Source organism: Danio rerio, chromosome 24 (assembly GCF_052040795.2).
Source record: "Danio rerio strain M-AB ecotype USA chromosome 24, GRCz13ab, whole genome shotgun sequence".
In the NCBI taxonomy this organism is placed as follows: domain Eukaryota; kingdom Metazoa; phylum Chordata; class Actinopteri; order Cypriniformes; family Danionidae; genus Danio; species Danio rerio.
This window is the reverse complement of record NC_141044.1, coordinates 29660145-29687281: the sequence shown is the minus strand read 5'-3', so window position 1 is coordinate 29687281 and position 27137 is coordinate 29660145. Positions and strand designations below refer to the sequence as shown.

Here is a 27137-nt window from a genome sequence, read left to right as displayed (position 1 = left end):
GCATGATCGGTCACCTTTAAATTTTGAAATATACAAATCAGAATGTTTGCGTTTCATTTTTACATAAATTTATTGCTACACTGAACAATTTTACTCATATTTGGACATTTTTTATCACTATATAAATAAACAAACAAAACATATGCTTCTGTATAATGTATGTACGTGTGTGTGTGTGTATATATATATATATATATACATACATATAATCAATTTCTCTTACAAATACTGCGGCTTCTTTGGTTTTTGTATTATTGTTCATGTGTAAAAAGTTGTCAGCAGAATCTCACGGTTACCAGTTATAACGTATGGTTTCACATGTGGTTTAACCATCCCCATTTCCAGTTGTCCACTCAGCAGATTCATGGTAACGTTAATTGTGCCATTACCATGAATGAATAACTAAGATTTTGAGTGGGCGATCATTTTTAAGAGGATGGATTCATGTGACAGCCCTTTGTTTACAAAGTTTTTTTTATGAAACCAAAGTTCAAACAAACTTCCGGGATCCGGTGTGAATGAGATGAACGTGACAGGTGTAAATAGCGACTGAAATCACATAAAACCATCGCAAATTGATGAACGAGTGATATAGGAAAGATTCAAGACATATTTCAAGGTAGGAAATACTTGTGTCATGCAACAGTTTGACTGTATGATTTTAAAACGAGTCCTGTTACACCGACAAGCAGAATATGACAATGTAAACAAGTCCGTGAATTGATCGAGTCATATTGTTTTGAACATTACAATATATTTATGACTGACGAAAGAGGAGAATAACCATATGCCTTAATAAATTACCTGCAGATCAGCCGAGAACTGCTTTGAAGGAACAATGGACTCATCAGGTAAGTTTTCTTCAGGTGTGAATCCCGCGAAGCCTGTCAAAACAAAAGCATGTCCGGGTCACACTGAACCCCTATAATTTGACATAATATAACTTCTATTTTTAGTAAGATATAACACGTCATACGATTTAACAAGTCATATTTTTTCTAACAATTTTGGTTTTATCCCAGGGTGAAGAAAACACCTGCAGTTAGAGTTAAATGCCAAATTAATAATTAAATAAATAGAATGATGAACAAACATTATAAACAATAAAATCATTCCATATTAACTATTTGAAATACATAATTTCATTAATGGTGACTTTGTAAAAAAATGTTAATCATGTAAAATTTTAAGACATTTACATCAGAGCTGCCCAAACTTTTTCTTAAAAGGGTCAAAAACCCTATTTGATCGAGGGCTGTGGGCCGAATTTGAATATACCAAACTGTATTACATTCAATTTTCCATGTGTAATTTCTTAATTTATTTGCTAATATTTAAAAATAACTAGAAAACATGTTAATTAATAATGCAGTATCATTTATAACATATGAACATATTGTAGTAAAAACATAAACAATCCCATTTATTACACAATGGAGATCAATGCTGAATGCACCAGTCAAGCTGCTCCTGTCTTTGCTTTGATTTGCCCGGAGATGTCTTGTGCATTGTCCTCTATCTGCCAAGCAACAGTATTTACATTTTAAAAGTCTGATTCATTTACACCATTTAATTGTAGTTTGCTTTTTTGTAGCTCCTCGATTAAATAATGATGGCATAAAATGTGATTCATTTTATGACACACAGTATACTTTATTGAAAATGATTTCACAGGTTTATGTGTGCATTTTCTTTTTAATTTTATTTATTTAAAAATAATTGTTCTAATAATTTCATACAATAATAAATCAAACAAACAAATGTAAATGTGTCATGAAAATATATAGCTGGCATACAATTTTTTTTTTTTTAATTAAAATATTTTTTACAATGTAAATATAATGTATTTTTATTGCAAAATATAATGCAAAATGTAATATTAGTTTGGTGTGAGATTAGAAAATATACATACAGTAGGCCTACTGTTAAAATAACCATGTCATGAAACTATATAAGCAATCAATTACATCATTTTATGACAAATATAACGAGTTTTTATTTAATTGCATTTTTTGGTGTGATTATAATGACAATCGTTCTGATAATATCTTGGAATCAAAAAATCAAAGAAATACACAAATGAATGCGTAAATGAAACAGTTAAAAAAATTGAGATTAACATTTAAATTATTGTATATAATATAAAATAATAATAATCATAATTTTTTTTACATTTGAAAAAACCACAAATGCATTTTTTGCAGTGGCTGCCAGAGGGAAGGAGAGTGTTCAGAAAAGATCTCCTCTAGATCTGATTATGAACCAGCTGCGAAGAAAAACCTCTTTCACAGAGAGAAAGAAAACATCTGTAGGACGACTCTTTCGGCCATCCGAGAGCAGCGACAGGAAAAATGGAGGAACACCTGAGATAAAGGAATCAGACCTCAGTGAAGGAAAAGAAAATAAGGAGCCCGAGAGAGGTGAGTGTCTTTCTTCTGTTGAAAACAAATAAAGATATTTTGAAGTGTTGGTAACTTGTAGCCATTGTGATCCTCAGGTACTGATTTCCAACATTCTTTAAAATATATTGTTTTGTGATACACAGAAAAGAAACTCATGAAGGTTTGGAACCACTTTATGCCTGAAAATAGAATTTTTAGGGAGATTTTCAAACTGTTTTGAACATGTTCAATACTAGAGAGTTTCTATTCAAATGTTGATTTATATTACTTTCTATACTTCTGTCCATTGAATAGTCAAAGTATGTTTAGAACCAGTTAAATAATTGCTTACCAAAGTGTTTCTGCTTCCATTGACCTCCAGTGTATGATCAAAAATTAGCTTTCATAAATGTATATACAGTGAATCCAGAAAGTATTCATAGCGCTTCACCTTTTCCACATTTTTTATGTTACAGCCTTATTGCAAAATGGATTAAATTAATTTATTTCCTCAAAATTCTACAAACAATACCACATAATGAGTATGTGAAAAAAAAATTTTTTTTAAATTGTTGCAAATTTTTAAAAAATAAACCCTGAAAAATCACACGTACATAAGTATTGCCGTGAAGCTCTAAATTGAGCTCAGGTACGTTTTGTTTCCATTTATTATTCTTGAGAGGTTTCAGCAGTTTAATTGGAGTTCACATGTGGTAAATTCAGTTGATTGGACATGATTTGAAAAGGCATACACCTGTCTATATAAGGGCCCAGGGTTGACAGTGCATGTCAAAGCACAAACCAAGCATGAAGACAAAGGAATTGTCTCTAGACCTCTGAGACAGGTTTGTCTTGAGGCACAAGTCTGGGGAAGGTTACAGAAATTTTTCTGCTGATCTAAAAGTTCCAATGAGCACAGTGGCCTCCATCATCCAAAAGTGGAAGATGATTGGAACCACCAGGACTCTTCCTATAGCCTATATGCCATCTAAGCTGAGTGATCGGGGGAGAAGGGCGTTAGTCAGGGAGGTGATCAGTAACCCTATAGTCACTCTGTCTGAACTCCAGTGTTCTTCTGTGGAGAGAGGAGAACCTTACAGAAGGACAACCATCTGTGCAGCAATCCACCAATCAGGCCTGTATGGTAGAGTGGCCAGACAGAAGCCACTCCCAGCCTGGAGGACTCTCAGACCATAAGAAACAAAATTCTCTTGTCCGATGAGACTAAAATTGAACTCTTCGGAGTGAATGTCAGGTGTTTGGAGAAAACCAGGAACTGCTCATCAATCGGTTAATACCATCCCTACAGTGAAGCATTGTGGTGGCAGCATCATGCTGTGGGGAAGTTTTTCAGCAGCAGGAACTGGAAGACTAGTCTGGATAGAGGGAAAGATGAATGCAGGAATGTACAGAGACATGCTGACTGAAAACCTGCTTTAGAGCACTCTTGACCTCAGACTGGGATGACGGTTCATCTTCCAGCAGGACAATGACCCAAAGCACACTGCCAAAATATCAATGGAGTGGCTTCACAACAACTTAGTGAATATCCTTGAGTTGCCCAGCCAGAGCCCAGACCTAAATCCTATTGAACTTCTTTAAAGAGATCTGAAAATGGCTGTACACCGTCGCTTCCGATCCAACCTGACAGAGCTTGAGAGGTACTGCAAAGAGGAATGGGCAAAAATTCCCAAAGACAGGCGTGCCAAGCTTGTGGCAACATATTTTAAAAGACTTGAGGCTGTAATTGCTGCCAAAGGTGCATCAATAAAGTATTGAGTGAAGGCTGTGAATACTGATGTACATGTGATTTGTCAGCTTTTTTATTTTTAATAAATTTGCAGCAATTAAAAAAAAATGTTTTTCACAATGTCATTATGGGGTATTGTGTGTAGAATTTGGAGGGCAAATGGATTTAATCCATTTTGGAATAAGGCTGTAACATAAAAAATGTAGAAAAAGTGAAGCGCTATGAATACTTTCCAGATGCACTGTATACTCTTTCCCACAAAAGAAGATATTTTGAAGAACATTGGTAACCAAATGTTTAGGTTCTTTTTTCTTTTCCTTTTTGATTATTGTACTTTTGACCATACATTTAAAGTCAATGGGAAGACAGAAAGGGCGTCACGGTGGCGCAGTGGGTAGCACGATCGCCTCACAGCAAGAAGGTCGCTGGTTCAAGCCCTGGCTGGGTCAGTTGGCATTTCTGTGTCGAGTTTGCATGTTCTCTCTGTGTTTGCGTGGGTTTCCTCTGGGTGCCCCCACAGTCCAAAGACATGCGGTACAGGTGAATTGAAAAAGCTAAACTGGCCATAGTGCATATGTGTAAACGCAAGAGTGTATGGGTGTTTCCCAGTTTTGGGTTGCAGCTGGAAGGGTATCCGCTAGGTAAAACATATGCTGGATAAATTGGCAGTTCATTCTGCTGTGGCGACCCCTGATTAATAAAAGGAATATAAGCTGAAAAGAAAATGAATGAATGAATGAATGAATATGAAGACAGAAAAAAGGTTTGGAATCACTTAAAGGTGAGTAAATGGTGATAAATGTATGAACTACAGGGTTCCCACGGGTCATGGAATTTCTGGAATATCATAGAATTTTAAAATGTCCATTCCAGACATTGAAAGTCAGTCCATTTATATTTTTTCCATATCATGGAATATCCAGGATTATATTTTGTCGCTGGACATTTTAGTTTCCATCCATGAAAAAGCAATTTTGCTATACCACATTTTTATGGTGTTGTTTCATATCTGTTTTTATAGCTATTTTTTTTTTCCCAGCTATGTATTACTTTAATTTTCTGTAAGTCAAACATAGTCACCAGACTTTACCTGTTAAATAAGCATAACATGTCTTGATAATAAAAAAAATAGAAGATTTGACTTTGTTATGACCACTTCAGAGGGTAAAGAAAAGTAGATGAAAGAAAAAGTAAGTGTAGTAATGAGTAAAATAAAGTTTGTAAAAATACTACCGAAATTATCAAATATGGGAGAGGGAGCACTTCTCACAGCCATGCAAACGGCAAATGCCTTAGATATTTGTCAAAATTGGAGGTATATTATCTATTGTTTTTCTCATAGTAGCTATTGAAGTCCTGCAAGATGATTTTCAACCATTTTAATATTATGCAAAACACAACAGCGGCCTGATTTTCCATTCATTATAGTTCATGGTAAATCAGCTTTTTAGTCAGTGAAAGTCAGGCAAACGTTAGAGAATTTGATATTTGGCTTTTAGAGTGGGAACCCTGGAACTATCCCTTTAAAGCAAACTTAAATGAACAAACTCCTGTTTTCCTTTAGAGAGCAGCATCACGGCTGAGGAGAGTGGCTCAGTTGTGGGCTGGGGTCGGGTCAAGCAGTTCATGCAGAAGCTTGGCAAAACTCCTCACAGTCACAACCTGAGCCTGAGCCACTGTGATCTGACAGCCACAGATTTAGTGGAACTGGGTGGGTGTTTTTTTTTTCCACATACTATATCAGTGTTTCTCAACCACATTCCTGGTGGAACACCAGCTCTGCACATTTTCTACGTTTCCTTAACCAAACACACCTGATTCAGATCATCAGCTCATTAGAAGAGTAACAGACAAAGAAGACACACGGTCCTCCGGAAACGTGGTTGAGAAACACTACAATATCATAATACACAAGAAGTCATGTATCTGGATGTCTAGCTGTTGTTTGGACATTTTCTCAGCCACCCTGCTGCCGTTCATGTCTGAGCTGGAGCTGATGGAGCTGTCCTGGAATGATCTGCTCGGAGGCTCTCTGAAGGCTCTCACTGCACACCTGCAGCATGTGGAGAAGCTCAGAATGCTGAAGCTCTGCAGCTGTAGATTAGCACCGCAGGACCTGACTGCTCTCGGTACAGCTAATATTAAATTATTATTGGGACTAAAAGTTGACCCAAAAAATGAACAGGCTATCTTTAACTCACACTCATTTAATTTCCAGGACTTTTATTAAAATTTTGAGCGTACACTTTTTTTTTTTAAAATTGGCAAATATAAAACATTTCCATCACCAAAATGTTTTTTACAATGAAAAAAAAAAAGTTCTTTAGGGTTACAAAATGTTTGTTTTTTTGCATCTGTAAATAAATTATTGTTTTAAAAACTGATCACTTAAAGAGATCAAGAGATCCAAAAAATATTCGCAATCATTCTCCACTTGTTCTTAACTTGCTATTTTCATCTGTTGAACACAAAACAACACTCTTAAGAATGTTGAAAAAAAGAAAAATTATTGATTTCCAAACTATTTTTTGTTCTTACTATAGATGCCAATTAGCTTTTTTCCATCATATTTCAGAAAATCTTGTTTTGTCTTAAACATTTATTCGATCATGTTCTATTCGGTTTAGTCCCTTTATTAATCTGGGGTCGCCACAGTGGAATGAACCACCAACTTATCCAGCATATGTTTTAAACAGTGGATGCCCTTCCAGCTGCAACCCATCTCTGGGAAACATCCATACACACTTATCATAAACAGAAGAAATTAAATTAATAAACATTAAGAACAACTTGGTTTTGTGAGGAAATTGTGATTAAATATATTTCCGGGGGTGAACAGTCCCTTTAATTTACAGGTGTCAAAGCCAGTTCCTGGAGGGCTGCAGCTATGCACAGTTTAAGCTGTGGTCAGACTGCACTTTTCTCACCATAGACTACCATTCATACGCATGCGAATGCATCAGACCGAAAACGCAACAAGTTTCGCAGTTTGCTATGTTGGAAAGTTCGGTCCCACTTTATATTAAGTGGCCTTAACTAATATGTACTTACACAGGAATTAATAGTTTGTTACAATGTACTTATAGTGTAAATACTTGTATTTATTTTGTACTTATGCTTGATTAAATACATGTATGTATTTACATCTGTAATTAACTTCTGTAATTACATTTGAAAATACACTGCTGACCAATCCCTACACCTTAACCCACCCTATAAACCTACCCATACCAATAAACCTGTCCATAACCCAACCCCTATCCCAACTCAAGAGCACCACAAGTGTTCTAAAATACATTAACACAGTAAGTACATTGTATTTATTTTTTTTGATGCAACTACATAGTAGTTAAGGACACTTAAAATAAAGTGGGACCGAAAGTTCAAGCTTGATGAACTCTGGCCCGCAAAATCGCATCACATGATTGCGTGAGACCAATTAAAGATTAAAGCCTTATGACCTCTCTGTACAGAAATCTAAAATATGGAGCAATCGCTCGCTTTTTTTTAAAACTCTAATCACCTTGTTTAATCCCACCCATTTTCGCAGCGCCATACAACAGAATTTCGCTCACACAAACTCTAGTGTGACCACAGCATTAGATCCAACTCGGCTTCAATACACTTACCTGTAGGTTTTAAACAAGCCTAAAATACTCAATTAGTTTGATCAGGTGTATTTAATTAGGGGTGAAACTAAACTGTACCGAGCTGTGGCCCTCCAGGAACTGGCTTTGACACCTGTGCTTTAAATGTTCTTGAGGTACCAAACAGTTTTTTCAATGGCATTGTTGGAAAACCTTTATTTGGAATCTTTATTTTTATAGATGTTAAATGGAGGTAAATGGGCACTAAAACTCTTTGGATACTTTATTCTTGGAAATATATATTTTGAGGACGTCTTCCTCAATGTTTTGGAAAGTCTTGGCAACAAAAGAGTTTAACCGTTGAGGTAAACAAGTTCAGTTGTTTTTCCATCAATGCTAATTGTATAGTAAAGAAAAAACCACACGTTCCATAAAAGAAAAACCTATTTTTCTTAAAGTTAATCACCAAAACATTTCTGCTCTTAATTGATTTAATATTGACAGTATAACAACCAAAGTCGCACTCATTTAAAAACTAAATGTATAGCTAGAATATTAAAGGGTTAGTTCACCATAAAATGCTAATTTAGTCATTACTCTTATTAATGTGGTTCCAAACCTTTATGGATTTCTTTTTTTTTTTTTTGAACTATATAAAAAAAGTCTATAACCTGTAGCTATTAACTTCCATAAAATGAAAAACAAATACTATGGAAGTCGATGGTTACAGGTTTTCAGTTTTATCAAAATATCATCTTTAGTGTTCAACTGAAAAAAAGAAAGTTTAAGTTAGAGTGAGTAAATGATTACAGAATTTTCTTTTTTAAGTGAACTATCCATTTATCATCATTTTTTTATCTCACATCATATAATTGATAAATTAAGTTAAAATGATTAAGTAGAAGTGACAAACCTCTCCTTATCTGTTACTCCAGGCGAGGCTCTCGACTGCATTCCTCTAATAGAGGTGCTAGATCTGTCCTGGAATGTTGGCATCGGCGCAGGAAATTTCAGACACTTCACAGAACAAATCCAACCTGAAAACAGACTGAAAGACCTCCGCCTGGTGGACTGCCAGCTCTCAGAGACAGACATTACAGCTCTGAGTAAGACCAGACTTGTATAAACTTAGAAAAAATACAAATATTTAAGCAGAACCTTCAGCCATTTCACACTGGAATTTTACCATAAAGTATATTTTTGTGAGCAGTTCAGAACTTAAACTCAAAGGGAGGCTAGTAACTCTGATTTTAACTGTATATTTGTACATTCAATCAGCTGTAGGTTATTTAGGAAAAGCTATAATTGGTAAACAATTGGCATTATATCAGTTTCCTTTTTTAAAGCACTGTTATTTTTCTTCAGGTGAAGCTCTTCCACTGTTGTCTGGTTTGGAAGAATTAGATTTGTCTAATAACAAGCTGTCAATAAAGGGAATGGAGAACCTCACCTCCTCCTTCAGCGCAACTCCAAGGCTGAAGACCTTAAAGCTGAGCATGTGTGGACTCGGTAAAGACCATCTCAGTGCCCTGGGTAAGAGAGCGATGATAAAAAGACCTTCAATGGACCTTAAATGACAAATGAACACAACTATTAACAACACAATCCATGGATACATATAAAATGATCTGCCAGTTATCTGATATACTTTTAATATGTTTTCTGAAACGTTAATAGGCCAGGCGTTCAGGTTCATCACTGCACTAGAGCACATGGATCTATCGTGTAATAAGGAAGCAGGTGGAGGTCTCAGTACACTGGCTGCTAATCTACTTCTCCTCACACACTTGAGAAGTTTGGACATGCATCTGTGCTGTCTAACAAAGGACGATGTGCTGACTTTAGGTAAGACATGTTCCTTAAAAGTAGGGCTGGATGATAGTGAAAAACTCTGACATTGTGATATTTTATTTTTCTTCGACGTAAATACAATTTCCCCATATGACTTGATTAGCTCTGTATGGAATGAAAGCATACATTTAGATTGATTGGTATGATTTTGTAGGAGAGCGAATTATGCATGTAATATAATAAACAAATTGCAAGCACAGATAAAAGTGAAACTAACACTGCTTTATGGAATTCTAGAGTCAAACCTTATTCTAGTACAGACATTGAATAATCAAATGTAATGTAAAACAACACTGTATAGTCAACACTGTTAAAAATGCTGGGTTCCACACAATTGCTTCATGTTGTCCCAACACAAATTCATTTAGTAAACTTAATTGCTTTTACACATTTAAGTTGATTGAACATAAAATATTTAAGTTGTCCTAAGAAAACTCAACAATTGTGCAGTAAAATGGATTTTTTTTGAGTGAATGTATAGATATTTCAGTAAAATTAATGTCTATTAAAGTTACAAATGTTGTAATTTTTGTTCCCGGATGCTTTAAACACTCTTGAAATGCTTTTGAAATATCTTAAAAACACATGCATCTGATAAACGTTCACTCTGTTATGCTCAGAGATGCCCAAAATAGGGCCTGCTGGCCAAAGTTGGTCCATTGTAACCTTTGATTTGGCCCACCATGTCATCTGAGAAGAGAGTAAGAATGATAGGCAGGGTCAGGGCGAATGATTTTAACTGAGATTGTCATTTTTAATTTAAAATAATTTTTTTTTTGTTTGTTTGTTTTGAAATGTTTCATTTAAATGTTAATTGTAAATACATAAATGAATACTTTGTAAAAATGTAAATACTGTCACTCGACAGAGGATAGACAATGCAGAAGATATCTGTGAGCAAATCAAATCAAAATCAGGTGCAGCTTGACTAGTGTAACATAATTCTACAATAAACAGGATTGTTTTTACTGTAATAAGTTTGTATACAAAAATGTATACTAGCTAATACCAAGCAATGTTTTCTATTTATTTAAAATATTATTAAATAAATTAGGAAGAACCCATGGGATCTATGTTTACAGGGTTTCCGTGGGGTCTTAAAATATCTTAACTCTCAAAATCTAAATTTTTAAAAGTCTTAAATTTGCAGAAACCCTGTATTTACCTTCTGCCCTCTAGCCTCATTCTAGTTTGGTTTGTGCACCCCTGGTTATGATTAATCTCAGCAGTTACTCCATAAATTACACACATTCTGAACTGTGCTGCTGATTAACTACAGTGCTCAGCATATACAAGTCCACCCCTCAAAAATCTCTCTTTTAAATTCAAACTTTTAATAGGAAGCTATACAATACTATATTTGTGCATATACATTAGATTAGTCAGTACTGAAGCCAAATCTGGAGCTTATAACTTACGATAACTGTCTAAAAACTAGTACATCCAAATTCATATGTTAGAAAAATATTAAGTACAAATTTAAAAAGAGGCAAGGCAGTGCTGTCGCCTCACAGCAAGAAGGTCGCTGGTTTAAACCTCGCTCAGTTGGCGTTTCTGTGTGGAGTTTGCATGTTCTCCCTGCCTTCACGTGGGTTTCCTCCGGGTGCTCCAGTTTCCCCCACAGTCCAAAGACATGTGGTACAGGTGAATTGGGTAGGCTAAATTGTCTATAGTCTATAATTGTCTATAATTGTCTATAGTGTATGAGTGTGTGGGTTGCGGCTGGAAGGGCATCCGCTGGGTAAAAACTTGCTGGATAAGTTGGCGGTTCATTCTGCTGTGGCGACCCCGATTAAAAAAGGGACTAAGCCGACAAGAAAATGAATAAATGAATGAATTTAAAAAGAGGAAAAATCAAGAGAAGCAAAAATATATATAAAAAAAGGGAAAATTTAGTTGAAATTTTGTAGGTTTTTTTTTTTTTTTTTGCAATATTTTGCTTGAATTTAATTGAGCGAAGTTTCAATTTCTAAGTATTTTTGTTGACTAACATATTATTTTGATAAATATATCTGTTTTGTTTAAATGCACCAAAATACATTGCCTATATTCACAAAACAATGGATAAAAATATTCATTTTCAAAAATGGGGTGTTCTCAATTCTGCTGAGCACTGTATAATCCCAACTCAACATTGCAGATCCTTTGATGTGACTGTTCTGCATGCACACATTGCAATATCATTGCTGTTGAAACAATATATTGTGCAGCTCTTACTTAAAGTTAAGCAATCATGTTAACATTTGTCCTTTAATTCACTTTTCAGTCCAGGTAGCTCCATCTCTTAAAGAGCTCCGAGAGCTGGATTTATCATCCAACAAAAGTGTTGGAGACACACTCCAGAATCTTCTGCAAAGCCTTCCTCTTTCTCAAATGAACAAGCTTCCACTGAACAACTGTGACTTGAGTGATTCTGCATGCCAGGCTCTTGGTAGGAAACAAAGACGAATTGGCAAAACTTGATGCTATTTCAATTTGAAATGAGTCTGTTAAAATGTCGTTTGTTTCTGCGATTGTTCACAGCTACCGTCATGCAGACGCTGAAACGGCTTGAAAGTTTGAATTTGTCTTGGAACAAATGTGTTGGGGAAAATCTGAGGGAGTTTCTGGAGCCCCTGCAGGCTGATTGCAAACTACAGGAACTCAGACTGAGCAGCTGTAATCTAACCACAGAAGATGTGCTACATCTAGGTCAGTTTTGTTCAAAGAACTTCAATGATTCACTTTGAAGTACATTTTAAAGTGCACTAAATATCATTTGCTGCAAATTACAACCTGAATGAGAATGAGTAATATCTTATTTGGCAGATTTGAGTTGAGGAGCGTATAATAAGTTCAGACCTTTTAAGCTTCATACTATGATTTAATTTAGTCAGAGGATATCAAACATGGTATGATTTCAGGGAATTTCAGAACACGTAAGGGCTTTTCACACTGTATGTCATCTGAAAGCCCGCTTTGTCAGTGTGAAACGATGCACTGTTAGAATGTTACGGCTGATACTTTGCCACTAATAACCAATACAAGCCTCATATTCACATGAATTACAATGTCTGTAACTCATCTCTTTCAAGGTTTGACACGTCGTGCATTCAGAAATCCTCTTCTGCAGAACTTATTCTAATAAGTGGATTCTTAAACTTTTGCCTTACCATCAGCTCCTACTCGTCGGTCCATTCTTTTTCTGACTTTTGGCATGAACAAGGCAGTTTTGCTCAAAGATTCACCACTCACTGAGTATTATGGCTTATTCTGATGATTTTCTGACTAACTCTGAAGACTCTAAAAAGGCCAGCAGATCAGCTCATCTGACGCCAACAACCATGCCAAGTTTAGAGTAACTTAAAGGTCCCGTGAAGTGTTTTCAAATATGCATTTTTATTCAGTGTTTGATGTAATCTCAACCTAATCACAAGGGTGGGATATAGTGTAGCTTTAAAAACAACAACAGCCAACAACAACAGCCAATAGCTTTTTGTTTTTATCTCTGCTCTGCCAATGAGAGTAGTTGAGCTCAAGCGCGTCAAATGAAAAGCAAATGAGAAGCGTCTTGAAGGGGGCGGGGCATGTCAGATACTAGAAAGCAATTGATTGGTCCAGATTTGACGAGAAACTAAGGTTTGTGGTGACGTGAAAACAAACATTGCTCCATTTAGGAAGAAGTGACTAAACTACAAGCCTTACATGTTTATATGAGTTTTATATCTTCTAAACACAAATTTTGGAGCACACTAGCTTATAGATATCTTATAAAATTAACAATACTGATACTAACATCTAAAAAAACTTTATTTTCATTTCATGGGACCTTTAAATCAGCATTCTTCTCAATTCTGATGCTTGATTTGGGTTCAGAATATCATCTCACATTGAAGGTCATCTAAATACATTGGGTTTGCTGTTATGTGATTGGCTGATTAGATTGTTACATTTACAAGAAGTCACAAAGTTAGTGCACCCAACAGAATGTAAATACCCATGATTAATTGTTAACCATGGGTAACCAGTAAACAGAGTGTGAAACATGAAGCAAGAGTTCTGCATAACTAAAGGTGAACTATTTCATGTGTGAAAAGCCTTATATTGGCCGCGTCCGAAAGCTTAGGCAGCTGACTTGTTGCCCTGCTGCCTTGTCAGTCAGTGACTCTGACATACTTCTGAAACAACATAATGTTTTAACCCTTGTGCTCTATTCAAATTTACTACCCTTTCATTATGTTCGGGATGAAAAAAACTAACAATGCAAAAAAGACAATGCTGTTACTAATCTTTCACATGCCCAACACTGCGATAAAGGGTGGCATGGTGGCTCAGTAGTTAGCACTATTGCCTTACAGCATTTTGAAAATTATTTTAAATAAATTGGTCTTTCACTTCATATTTTCATATTTTTCATAGTATGCAGTTGAAACCAGAAGTTTACGTACACTGTATAAAAAGGCATATAACCATTTAAAGAAAAGTCAGATGTTAATGTGACTAAACGCTTTCTCTTTTAGGTAAGTTAGGATTATCAAATTAGTTTCTGTTATGCTTAATAGCAGAATATTGAGATAGATATTTTTTGAGAAATTGTTATAACTTTTCTTGAAAGTCAAGTTTACATACAATAGGTTTATTATGCCTCTGAAAAAGCTCAGATGATGGTGTCAACGTTTTGGAAGTTTCTGATTGGCTAATTAACAACATTTGAGTTATTTGGAGGGAAAACTGTACAATAGTATTTAAGGAAAACCTCAAACACACAGCTTCCTTGTGTGACAACATGGGAAAATCAACAAGCCAGAATCAACAAAAAAGCCAGATTACAATAAGCTAAATTACACTGGGAAAAAGAATCATTTTTGGAGACATGTCCTGTGGTCTGATGGAACTAAGATTGAACTGTTTGGCCAAAAAAACAGTGTTACACTTGGAGGACAAAGGGGTAAGCTTACAAGCCTAGGAACATCATCCCAACTGTGAAGTATGGGGGCGGCAGCATCATGTTGTTGGGCTGTTTTGCTGCAGGCAGGACTGGTCCACTTCACAGCATAGATGGCATCATGAAGAAAGTACATTATGTAGAAATACTGAATAACATCTCAAGACATCAGCCAGAAAATTAAACTTGGTCACAAATAGGTCTTCCAAACAGACCATGACCCTAAGAATACTGCCAAATTAATTAAAATGTGCCTTAAGGACAACAGAGTGAATGTTTTGGAGTGGCCATCACAAAGCCCTGTACTCAATCCTATAGAAAATTTATGGGCAGAGTTGAAAAAGCTTGTGCGAGCAAGACAGCCAACAAATCTGACTCAGTTACACCAATTCTGTCTGGAGGAATGGGCCAAAATTCCTGCAAATTATTGTGAGAAGTTTGTGGAAGGATACCCAAAACATTTCACCAATGTTATACAGTTTAAAGCAAAGCTAAAAAAAAAATACCAAGGAAACGTTTGTAAGCTTTTTACAGTCTAATAATTTTTTTTAATTCTCTCATTATTCTGGCATTTAACAAATGTAAATGATTAAGGTAATCCTAACGGACCTAAAATAGTAAACGTTTATGATGATTTACCAACAGACATTTAACAAAAATGGTTATGTTCCTTTCTTTAGTGCATTTAAACTTCTGGCTTCAACTGTATTATTTCCAGTACTTTTATGACATATTAACTATTTTGTAGAGGTTTATATTTTAGAAATTATGAGATGTGGTGAAAAAAATGTGTTAAGTGTGGTAACTAGCAACATTAGGAGTTAAGAAATGCAATACAAAATGTTTTTTTTCCTGGTGGGGTAGTTAAAAAGTTATTTTTCAAAGCATTTTCCCAAAATATGTCAAAATAATGACCAAAAATCGTTTCGCTAGTTGAAACAAAAGAAACAAAAGTTGTGGCCAAATTAGGACTCAAAATCACCCTGGAGTTGATGAAAACATCCCCAACAGTACATAAGTGTAAACAACAAAATGGAGAACTTGGTAATAACTAACGGTATATTTGTTTACTAAAATACAAATTTCTAGCTAGAAATGCCAACAAATGTGGAAAACGTTGGTCAAAAAAAACTAACATTTACATACAAAATGAAGCCTGAGTGGCACTTTGAGAAGCTATGCCTATTTTGTTAGCTCAGCTGTCAAAATGGAAGAATTGTGAGACATCAAGCTAGTGAAGGATACATCTATGCTGCATCTATACATCTATAACTTCCAGGACAGGACGTGATTTTAGAGCTTTGGATGATAGCCAGTATTTCTTCTGTAGCCATTCTCAAAGTTGGTAGGTGTGTGACGCTTAAAGTCTTGCAGTAAGAACATCCATCTAACTATTGTAATCTTGCAGAATCTGCCTGCCAGCGTGGAGCTCTTTCCCAGCTGAAGCTGCTGGATTTGTCCTACAATGGCAGTGTGGGAGATGGTGGTTGGACGTCTCTTTTTGGTAAAGCTGCTAGTCTGAAAGGCCTGGAGGAGCTGGATGTCAGCCTGCGTCCTTCCGCATCCCTCTCCGTCTCCCCCTGGCTGCCCGCCTTGTTGGAGGCTCTTCCACAGCTCACGTCCCTCAGCCGTCTGTCTCTGCAGCACTGGACTCTGAGCTCAGCTGAGAGAGACAAGCTGGAAAAAATTCTCAGCAAGAAAAGCGCCATCCTGGAATGTGACAGACTGAACACACCAACCCCAAAGGCAGCAGGTTAATGAGAAGCATTAGGCAATTATAGTTTTCCAAGTTACTGAAGTTGCAAATCAAGATGTTACTGAGAATGAGGTATTGATTAAAAGGCATTCTGCTTTTTATATCACAAATTAACATTAATATTCTAGCATCAATATACAACATTAAAATGCAATGTAAAGATGCAGTAGGTGATTGTATTCAGATCATTTTTGTTGTTGTTGTTGTGCTGGTTAAAGTTCTTTTCACATTCCAATAGTAACGATTAAAGTAAATGATCTAATTGTTTGTAACCATGCAATATTCTGCAAATAACAGCACTCGTCTAGCCTCTTCATCCTTCACCCTTGTGTATTACTCTACCTACAAACAGCAACAAGCAAAGAACACTCTAGTTTGACAACTATTGCTGCTGTTGATGTACTTTTAAGCCTTTTCAGTCAAGAATGTAGTTGTTTAGATTGCAACTATGCAGTTTATTTATAAGGATAGTGCCTATTTTGAAGTATTTATAGTTTCTGAGAGACACTGCGTCGGCGTCCATTAGCCTGTCATTGAGCAGAGGAAAGACAGTTGATGTTGTTCATCCACAGGATGGTGGCAGATACAGCATAGTAACCCTTATGCCATGTTCAGACTGCATGATTTTCAAAGTAGTCGTGTCACAGATGTTTTTACACTGCATGACTATCTGGGCTAGCGTTCCGTCGCTGCTTTGTTTACACTGCAAGATGGATCGGCGACAGGGGCTTTCACATTGCATGACTTTACAATAGGAAGAAACGCCGACAACTTCATCCAAACTACGTCTCACAGCCAAAAACACAAAATTTTGAAGGGAATTAGAAATTTCTCCTCAACTTTCATTTTTAACTTTCTGTATGAAATGTCAAACAGACACGGATGCTCCTGTCAAACCTCCACTAGTTTTTACTCCATTTCTTGGGTTCAAATAAACCGAAAATGAGCGCTTTTAACTTCGCCCCCAGCCTCCCGCTGGCCTGCAGGTACACACACACACACACACACACACACACACACACACACACACACACACTGTGTGAGTAAATGCTGCTCTCTCATTGGCTGTAGGCAATGTTATTTTCAGTCAAAACTCATTTCACACGGCACGGTTTGAATCGCCGACAGCTCCAGATATTTAGCACACCTAATATCTCACGGGCATCGGCGACTCATCTGCGATTCTCTCAGATCGCGTCTTTGATAGTTCACAATGTGTGATTGTCACTCACGTGCATGAGCATCTATTTGCCTGTGATTTCAGGCATTTGTCTGTGATTTCTCAAAACCAGTCAGCGAGTCAAAATCGGGGCTAAAATCATGCAGTCTGAACTCGGCATTAAAGAAGAGGAAAAATCCAGCTTAATGTAAATCTACAGCTGATCAAATCATTATAAAACTTGTAAATTCTGTTAAAGTCTTAAAACTGGAGATGACCATCTGTTTCTAATGAGTCTCCTAATTTCAGTACTGCAGACTAGTTTCAGTAAACAGAAAGAAAGAAGAAATGCCCGCATGCGTTTAGTGTTTTTTTTTCTCACAAACACAACAGCAATCTGGTAGTGATTGCGATGCTTTGGCTTTTTCAGGGTTAATTATTGTGATCTCCCAATTGCAACAGAGAAATCCTGGGAAATCTCTGTAGATGTTCAGTCCTATAATAGTCCGTTCAGCCTTATAATCTTATAATTAAGCTAAAGAATCATTCAAACACTAGCTCTTAAGTAACATTGGTGAAGTAGCGATGGTTTCTAATGTTCTGATGTCGGCTGCATTTTGATATTTTATGTTTTTATTTTATATGTATTTTTATATCTTGCCCCATAGACTTCCATTTATGCACATGCAAATGCGACAGACCAGAAACGCAAGCTCATGCGGCAAGTTTTGCAGTTCGCTACATTGGGAAGTTCAAGCTTGGTGAAATCTGACCTGCGAAATCGCATCACGTAATTCCGTGAGACCAATTGAAGTTCAAAACAACCTCTTTGAGGAGAAATTTAAAATATGGACCAATCGCTCGCTTTTTTAATGTCTAACCATCTTTTCTAATCCTGCTCCTTTTTGCAGCGACATACTACAAAATTTTGCATGCTCAAACTCTAGTGTGACTGCAGCTCAAGGCATAGGACTAAAAAATCTGAAAATTACAATAGGTAACTCAAACAGTAACTCAAACTGTCTGTCAACAAATTTGAGTTTGCATATCTGCACACCCTGTTCACACAGATAGATCCATCATCTGTGTGTTTCCCCAGCATTTCCCCCTGATCTCCTACTGCACCTTTAATTCAATATAGAATAAAACAAACTTTTTATAAATGAGAATTCAAAAACTCTTGTTATTAAAGACACCGGTGGCTGTTAAGTAAACTGCAGTCTTTTGCTTGCACACGTAGCGAAGAAGAGATTCAATGCGAACACAACAAAGTATCATATTTAAGAAGAGCTCTTTCAGCATTATTTTAAACATTGTAAACTTTTGTTTAATATGCATCACAGAACTAAAGAGAAATTAATATATAGAATAAATGTTTTAACATCAGAACAATTAAGAAATCAATATGTGGAGGAGTAATCATGATTTTCAATCATGAAATCATTTGGTTATTCTGACCAATTGTCATTTTCTGAAATACAAAATACTAATAAATTCATTAAATGATGAGATTTTCATTTTACATTTGAAAGAAAAGGTATATGAACTTCATATAATTAATAAACATTAAAGTTTTACTCAAACCCAAAGAAAGCAGCTATTTTCAGTGGTCTTCTCTCTATCTTTGTGAGTATTTGTAAAACTAATGGTTGGAGAGTAAGTTTAATTAGTTCTGATTTAATAATCATCGTTATCTGCATCCTTTCTCATTTACATAAAGAATGTTTTAGACTGAACCTCCTAAATCAACAAAATCTCTCTGGCTTTTAATCTTTCCTGATAAAACGTGGAAAAATCACACCCAATGCAGCAAAGACTAAGTGTCAGCACCAACATTTACATTAATGACGTGTTTTTTCACAAGCAACATGACGGTGTGTGACATTTCCAAACACTGGACACATGGACACACAGATGTAAGCTCTTATCAAAAACACAAGCCATGCGATTAATGAAATGAAACCAACAGCACTGTGGATTCATTTCCTGTAGGCTACTGACACAATCAACTAACACTTTTAGACAGAACTAAATATTATGAATCATATCATGAATGTGATTTTTGAGACCATGAATCTGATGCCATCAGAGCCAATGCTGAATTACTTGAATCTCTATCTTGTCCGTAGCGGGATGTCCAATAGTAATGTCTGCGTAAACCATGAGACGCCTCTGCCAAAAAAACATGTCCGTCCACTTCATATGGTGAAACATCTGTGTGCTCCTTTAACAGTCGCCCGCTGCTCATCAGCCCAGAGAAAGCCTGAATACAAATGCAGAGAAAGCATCAAAACGTGTCCTTTTGTGATTTAAAATGCGGAATCTGCGGAATCTCACCTCACAAACTGGCTCCTCATGCTTGTTCCCCCAGATGTAAATGTGTGTGAGGCTGGAGTTCACTCTCATTGCTGCGCTGAGGGACAAAAGACCTCCTTTTCTGATTTTGTTGCTTGTAACAGATAATCTAGGAGTAAAAACAATTATATAAGCTGGACAGCACGAAGAAAAAAGATTTTAGACTTTGATTAGCAGAGGACACTAACGCTTTGAGTTTGCTGTGTGGCAGCTTGATAGCTTCACTTAGATGTATTGCACCGTCATCCTCAATGCGATTGAAAGAAAGATCCAGAATCTCTAATGAGCAATTTTGTTTCAAAACCTCTGATAAGTGTTTGGCTCCATCCCTTGTAATTCTGTTACTGAAAGAGAAAAAACAAAAATGGTAATTTCTTCAGGCCTGTAACCACCATAGACATTAATGAAGAAGAGTTCAGTCAATAATAATTAGTGTTGCATCCAATACAGTGAGGAAAAAGTATTGAACACGTCATGGTTTTTTTTTCTGGGAATAATATTCCTATATTTATACTAATACAGGAGCTGGTGACATGGAATTGCCTCTGAACTTTTTGTATTTTCTATTGCAGTGGTTCTCAAACTGTGGTACGTGTACCACTAGGGGTACACAGGCTTCCTTCTAGTGGTACACGGAGGAATGAAATATGCTTAGTACATGCTATACACATTTCAAAATTTATCAAAAATTATGTATATAATCTGCCATATATGACATATAGCCTATATATCCGAGGTAATCTGCAACGTTTTTTAACTTTGCAGAGTTGTAGCTGCTTTAGTTATTGCTGTATTTCAATACTGCTAATTTTGGTGGTACTTGGAGAGACAGTTTTTTTCTGAGGTGGTACTTGATGAAAATAATTTGAGAACCACTGTTCTATTGGATTCAAGTCAGGTGATTGGCTGGGCCATTCTACAGCTTGATTTTCTTTCTCTGAAAGCATTTGAGAGTTTTCTTGGCTGTGTTTTGGGCAATTGTCTTGCTGAAATATCCACCCTAGTTTCATCTTCATCACCTTGGCAATGTAGACGTCAGACTGAAGCAGCTAATATTCATTTACAATGAGGAAGGGCAGAGGGTTGCCGAATAACTACTGAGAGAGTTCAGCTGCTGCCTGGGCTTTCACTGCTTTTCTACACCGCCCTTTATTTATGTGTTCAATACTTTCCCTGTGTTTTACATTTAATTACACATTACCTAATTTGTAAATCAGGGAAAGAAAACAAAAAAAAAATTACACAGTTCCTCATGATAATAACAGAGCAATATATCCCTTTACATGATTTTCTATTCAAATAAGGGGGATTAGACATGATATTTATAAATATGAATGAAACTTATGAAAATGAAAGGTTTTATAACAGAAAGGCATTAGGTTGAATAGAAGTTATACACATTAATTTGCACCAAAAGCCAACAAATAAATGTTTTTGACTATTTATGTAAATGCCTCCACAATAAATACATTTTTAACAATGTTAAACTTGCCATTTAAAACAAAAAGGAAATATTATGGTGAAAAAAGTGTATACGACTACAGTTTTCTTGTTTTGACGCATTAAATTGTCACTAAGAAATAATAACATTATTATTATTTATTTTATTTTTTTTTGTGGAAAACTGGACCATTATAAATAATCATCAGTGTTTAGTCCTGTCTCCTGTCTATGGAGTTGTCAGAGAGCTCTAGGATTTTATCTAAAATATTTTGTGTAAATTTGTGTTCTGAAGATGCACAAAGGTGTCACAGGACTGGAATGACATGAGTAATTAATTAATTAATTCATTCATTTTCTTGTCAGCTTAGTCCCTTTATTAATCCGGGGTCACCACAGCGGAATGAACCGCCAACTAATCCAGCAAGTTTTTGCGCAGCGGATGCCCTTCCAGCCGCAACCCATCTCTGGGAAACATCCACACACTACAGACAATTAAGTCTACCCAATTCACCTGTACTACGTCTTTGGACTGTGGGGGAAACCGGAGCACCCGGAGGAAACCCACGCGAAGGCAAGGAGAACATGCAAACTCCACACAGAAACGCCAACTGAGCCGAGGTTCGAACCAGCGACCTTCTTGCTGTGAGGCGACAGCACTGCGCCACTGCCTCGCCATGAGTAATTAATAACCCAGTTTTCATTTTGGGTGAAATAATGCTTAAAAATGTGGTTCTCCTTCAACGTTTAAGACCTGGTTATAACTTACATGTATCATGTGCAGCATAAAAGTAGAATCATATCTTAATAAAACTCCAGATAATATTATTATTATTCTCTTAAATTTAGCTGAGCTGTGGTCAAAATTAACTTTAATTGTATGAACAAAGAGCCATGACATGCTGTTGTAAAAACATCCTTTTGTTCCACAGCCATGCATATAGAATTTGAAACTGATTGATATTGGGGTGGGTAAACAATAACAGAAATACCATTTGTGTGTGTGAGTGTGTGTGTGTGTGTGTGTGTGTGTGTGTGTGCGTGCGTGCGTGCGTGCGTGCGTGTGTGAACTTTCCTTTTTTAAGATCATGAATTAGAGTTTCACCAAGTAGGACATGTTCCTGGATTAACATTTATGTTGATCCTGGAACAACATTCCAATCACTTAATCAGAATTAAGGGATATGTTTACAGTTTATGTTACAGTTAGGTTTATACACTTCTACAGGATTATCCAACTATTATTCCCTTCTGATTTTGAGAATAATTTACAGTTATGGCTGGGTTTCGGGATAGCGAATAGGCATGGATTACATTTTTGAACAAAAATGATGTTCCAGGATCAACATAGATGTTAATCCAGGATCGCATCGTATTTTGCAAAATCATGACGTGCTGAGTGTACCAGCAAAGATCCAAGTAGCGTAGAGAGATGTTTCTTTTCAGTGCTTCACATAGCGTCTCCACACCAGTATCAGTCATGTCATGCTTTCCCATGTGCAGCTCCTTCAGAGTGTTATTCACCACCAGCATCTGGGCCATATGGACTGTCGTTTCCTCCTGTCATTTAAGTAAGGCTTACTTTTAACATATTTCACCAAATGAATCAATTCTAGAGTGGATATATGCTGAAAACATACCTGAAGACTGAAAAGAAGTGGGCGGCTTACATTAATGGCACAGATTCTTTTGTTGTTCATCAGAACAATGGCAAATGCTATAACACTCTGTGTAGCCTAGTGAATAAACAAATTACTTTGATTCGACTGTAGATTATCTTTATTTTGTGGTTATATTTCAGTGGTAACTCACCAGATCACAGTCTGAGACGTCTACTTCTTCTAAAGTAGCGTTGATTTGTAGCATGGTAGCTAGCTGCATTGCACCTTGGTTTCCAATCTTATTTCCCGTCATTCTGAGTGTCTTCAAAGTAATGTTTTTCTGTACAATTTTAAGAAATGACATGCATTTTAAATCTATATTGAAACAAATGTAGATACCTGTGAGTTTAATTTAAGTGTTGGCCACACATACATGCAAACTTTTTGCTATGACTTCTGCACCATCTGCTTCAATATCATTGCACATCAGATCAAGAGACTGCAGGGACTTACTATCCTGTTAACATACATACCAGAAAGGTTGGTTAAAATTAATCTTAAGCATGATGAGGCTCATGAAATGTATTTTGTAATACTCTGATGGCATAACATACCTGAATGAGGTGTGCAATATGAACAGCTCCTTTATCTGTGATACAGTTGTATCTTAGGTCTAAACCTGCAATCAGGTTTGTTAGTTACCGTTGAAAATAATACTTTACAAATACTTGATTTGGGGTGTGGACATAAGGCATCACACATTCATATCCTTATTTCTACCACAGAATAGTTAAAGATTAAGGCTATTGCAATTTTTATCTCACAGATCTGAATTTTTAACACTTATTTAATTTTTTCCTTTTCTTTTTAGATGATAATCGTTTTTCAGTTAATCAGTTGATTAATGAATTATATATGCTTTAGCTGAATCTATCAGTTCATATAATTTTTTATAACAATAATTTAAATTACATTACCCTTAATGCTGTACAGAAATTCCACCAATCAGAGATTTCAATGAACAAAGCACCAAAAGAAATCTTTAGCTCCACCCACCCACAGTCACAAATATTATGTAACAAGTCGGTCTCCTTACACTCTCAAAATATTGTATATATTTGGTAAATTTGCAGAAGACATTAAAATATATTGTTTTTCAATCACTTTAAATCAGGGGTCACCAATCTCGGTCCTGGAGGGCCAGTGTCCCGGCAAGGTTTATCTCCAACTTGCCTCAACACACCTGCCTGGGTGTTTCAAGTATACCTAGTAAGACCTTGATTAGCTTGTTCAGGTGCATTTGATTAGGTTTGGAGCTAAAATCTGCAGTACACCGGCCCTCCAGGAACAAGTTTGGTGACCACAGCTTTAAATAAACAGTTTTATTGTATGTGCCTTTTTTAATTTGATTGTTGTTTACATTGCTACATGGAATTTGAAATATTTCCCTCATTTAAGTCTTGTACGTTTGTTTGTCAGACTTTCATATACATTCTTTCTTCAAGCAGTGTTGGAAAGGGAACTGAAAAATCTCACTTAAGTTAAAGTAACATTACTTGCCTAAAAATGTAGTGTGAGTCAAAAGTAGCCCTTTTAAAAGTACTCAAGAGTAGTAAGTATTATGCTGTAAAATACTGATGCTTTTTTTGCTGGATGTGTGTAAACGTAACATCCTGTAGTGCATTTAGTTATAGCCCAGCAGGCACACAATGTCATAAGACATTAATATAAGGTTAGATTTAGTTTGTGATGTCAGGTGACCAAAATTCAAAGTCTAGCCAGCATCTAAGCACAACATTATTTAGATGTCCAATAATGACAATAAATGACGTTGATATTTGGTTAATTTTAGATTGTATTAGAAAATGACCAAAATTAAACATCGAGCCAGCATCTTAAGCCAACATCATATATTGAAATCAAATACTGACAATTATTAGTCTGGTTTGGCACCCAAAATCCAACATCTGATAGACATCATAGTAGTTACCCATTGATATTTAGTTGATTTTAGGTTGCAACGTTGTCAGCCTGACATTGGGTTCTAATGTCAACACAATTTCCCTTTTACAAACAAAATGCAATGTCCCCACAATGTTAGGTTGCAATGTCAATCTGACGTCATGTTGATGTCCTGTGCCTGCTGGGTGTTTAAGGCCATTTCAAAAACATCCATCATCTTCTCATCAGTGACATGCCTCTAAACAGTCTCTGAGTCAATGTGTGTAAAGATTTTGGACATCTTCTTGGACACATTTATTGCTTACAAACAGTTTGCTGCAATTATAAATCGCCCGTGTCTTGAGGTAGTTCATTATGATGCAATTTACCTTCCATATGATTAACTGGACAGGAATCACATGACTGATTTTTTTAATCCCCATAGGCAAGAAAAAATAAAGTAGTGACTGCAGGTTGAAGGAAAGTAGTGGAGTGAAAGTAAAAATACTGCACTAAAAATGTACTCAAGGAAAAGTAAAAGTACACATTTTTAAATCTACTTATTAAATTACAACTTCTGAGGAAAAACTACTCAATTACAAGTTTGAGTATTTGTAATGTGTTACACCACTGACATCAAATCATACTATAACAAAACTTCAGAATAATTCTGGGACAAATGTCTATAATCTGTTTACATTTTGCCATTTCGTCTTTAAAACTGACAGTTGTGGGAAAATCTGTGAGATAAACTTTGAAACTTAAAGTCAGAATGGCAAGATGAACTCCTTATAATTTTGTTTTTACCTCATAATGTTTACATTTTTTCCTCACAGGCATAAAAAGTAAAAAGAATTGCGAATGAAAATGTCGGAATTTACCTATTTTTACTGTGTTGTACATATTTGTAGTAGTTTATGATCTTCATGTCAACCTGAACTGAGTAGGAAGAGTTAATATTTACCTTTTATAGCTGAATTTCCTTCGAGTGTTTTTGTCAAGACCAGCATATCGTCATCTGTCAGTCTGGCTCCAGGTTGATCATTACCGGCGAGTTTGAGACAGCAATCACTGCAAAATAAAGTACAATTTCGCAACAAAGTCGAAATGACTGCTCACACTTTACATATTTACACACTTTTCAAACCAACCTGCTTTTGTTGTTCCCCAAGACTTCCAGAACAGAGGCATGTGTGGGCTGCTGAAGCTCAGCGCATACAGATAAATATCGCTCCATCAAGTCCTCCATGTTTAACGCTTTGAGCTGTCATGGCAACAGGCTGTAGTTTTGCCAACAGATGCTCAAATAAAGCTCATCTGCACAATGGCGACATCTTCAGGCCCATGAGAATTTGGGTTTTCTTAACAATTTACCGCGATTTACCATTCTGAACAACAGCAATTTAAATACAGAAAGAATTAACAGACATAATAAAAAATCATTTGTTGAGAAACCCTAAATACTAATTAGTTATTTTAAATCTTTATATTTTGACACAACCCTGTTGAAAAAAATAGCTTAAACCAGCCTAAGCTGGTTGGCTGGTTTTAGACATTTATAGCCTTGATTTGGCTGGTCAGACTGGGAGAAGACCAAAAACCCCTCTAAAACCAGGCTGATTTTAAGCCAGCTTAAACCAGGTTTTAGCTGGTCAACCAGCCTGATTTTTGGCCATTTCCAGGCTGGTTTCAGCTGAAACCAGCTTGACCTGCCTGGTTTAAGATGGACATAGCTGCTCATTTTCAGCCTGACCAACTAAGACCAGGCTGGAAATGGCCAAAAACCCTCTAAAACCAGGCTGGTCGACCAGCTAAAATCTAGTTTAAGCTATTTTTTTTTTTAGCAGGGTGTCCTTTAAATCAATGCCGTTGACCTATTTGCCAGCAAGATGTTATCAAAAAATATAATAAATAGTATGATCACTTATTATAATAAATATTTAAAGTAGACTACAGATCAGAATAAGTTTTCAGTTTCATTTTTACGTATATACACACACACACACACACACACACACACACACATATATATATATATATATATATATATATATATATATATATATATATACATACATACATACATACATACACACACATATACACACACACATATATATATATATATATATATATATATATATATATATATATATATATATATACATATATATATATATATATTTTATTTTATTTTTTTTAATTTTTAATTAACTGGATTTAACTGGATTTGATTGTAAAATGCTTTCAGTGCCTATAAAATCACTTTTGTAAATTGTATCGTTAACAAATGTATATAGAAATAGGAGTGAAATATGATTTTTAAAACTGAAAAGAATGACTAAATAAAAAATCATTTGGGGAGAAGCCGCCTTGAAAGTAGCATTGCACT

At 35.9% G+C, this 27137-nt stretch overlaps 3 protein-coding genes across 12 annotated transcripts in view; 1 reads left to right on the top strand and 2 right to left on the bottom strand.

Moving 5' to 3' along the window:
* The window catches only part of phc3b (polyhomeotic homolog 3b), a 56720-nt gene extending 55850 nt beyond the window's left edge, over nucleotides 1–870 (bottom strand). For all 7 annotated transcript variants that reach the window (XM_087309681.1, XM_087309686.1, XM_087309690.1 and 4 more), the window contains exon 1: nucleotides 805–870. The gene's annotated coding sequence lies outside the window, so the exon portion shown is untranslated. The remainder of the gene's footprint in view (nucleotides 1–804) is intronic.
* On the top strand, nucleotides 493–17759 carry lrrc31 (leucine rich repeat containing 31). Of its 2 annotated transcripts, XM_087309722.1 has the most exons (11): nucleotides 493–619; nucleotides 811–851; nucleotides 2205–2420; nucleotides 5696–5842; nucleotides 6093–6260; nucleotides 8654–8824; nucleotides 9084–9251; nucleotides 9396–9563; nucleotides 11836–12000; nucleotides 12093–12260; nucleotides 15902–17759. In XM_087309722.1, the coding sequence occupies exons 2-11, from the start codon at nucleotides 839–841 to the stop codon at nucleotides 16249–16251; spliced, it is 1734 nt and encodes a 577-aa protein (XP_087165848.1). In that variant the 5' UTR covers nucleotides 493–619; nucleotides 811–838; the 3' UTR covers nucleotides 16252–17759. The 2 variants fall into 2 exon arrangements, with proteins under 2 accessions (XP_087165848.1, XP_087165849.1); XM_087309723.1 differs by lacking the exons at nucleotides 5696–5842; nucleotides 6093–6260 and having other exon boundaries at nucleotides 15902–16511.
* lrrc34 (leucine rich repeat containing 34) lies at nucleotides 15539–26037 on the bottom strand. Of its 3 annotated transcripts, none has more exons than XM_087308682.1 (11): nucleotides 25897–26006; nucleotides 25710–25816; nucleotides 23419–23483; nucleotides 23238–23321; nucleotides 23016–23144; nucleotides 22844–22939; nucleotides 22609–22763; nucleotides 19952–20107; nucleotides 19746–19872; nucleotides 19515–19671; nucleotides 15539–16218 (listed from the first exon to the last, which is right to left on the bottom strand). In XM_087308682.1, the coding sequence occupies exons 1-11, from the start codon at nucleotides 25992–25994 to the stop codon at nucleotides 16184–16186; spliced, it is 1209 nt and encodes a 402-aa protein (XP_087164808.1). In that variant the 5' UTR covers nucleotides 25995–26006; the 3' UTR covers nucleotides 15539–16183. The 3 variants fall into 3 exon arrangements, 2 of the variants coding, with proteins under 2 accessions (XP_087164808.1, NP_001373409.2); XR_015524481.1 differs by lacking the exon at nucleotides 15539–16218 and adding an exon at nucleotides 16275–18233 and having other exon boundaries at nucleotides 18672–19671; NM_001386480.2 differs by lacking the exon at nucleotides 15539–16218 and having other exon boundaries at nucleotides 18937–19671; nucleotides 25897–26037.
* Between the last annotated feature and the right edge of the window lie 1100 nt (nucleotides 26038–27137).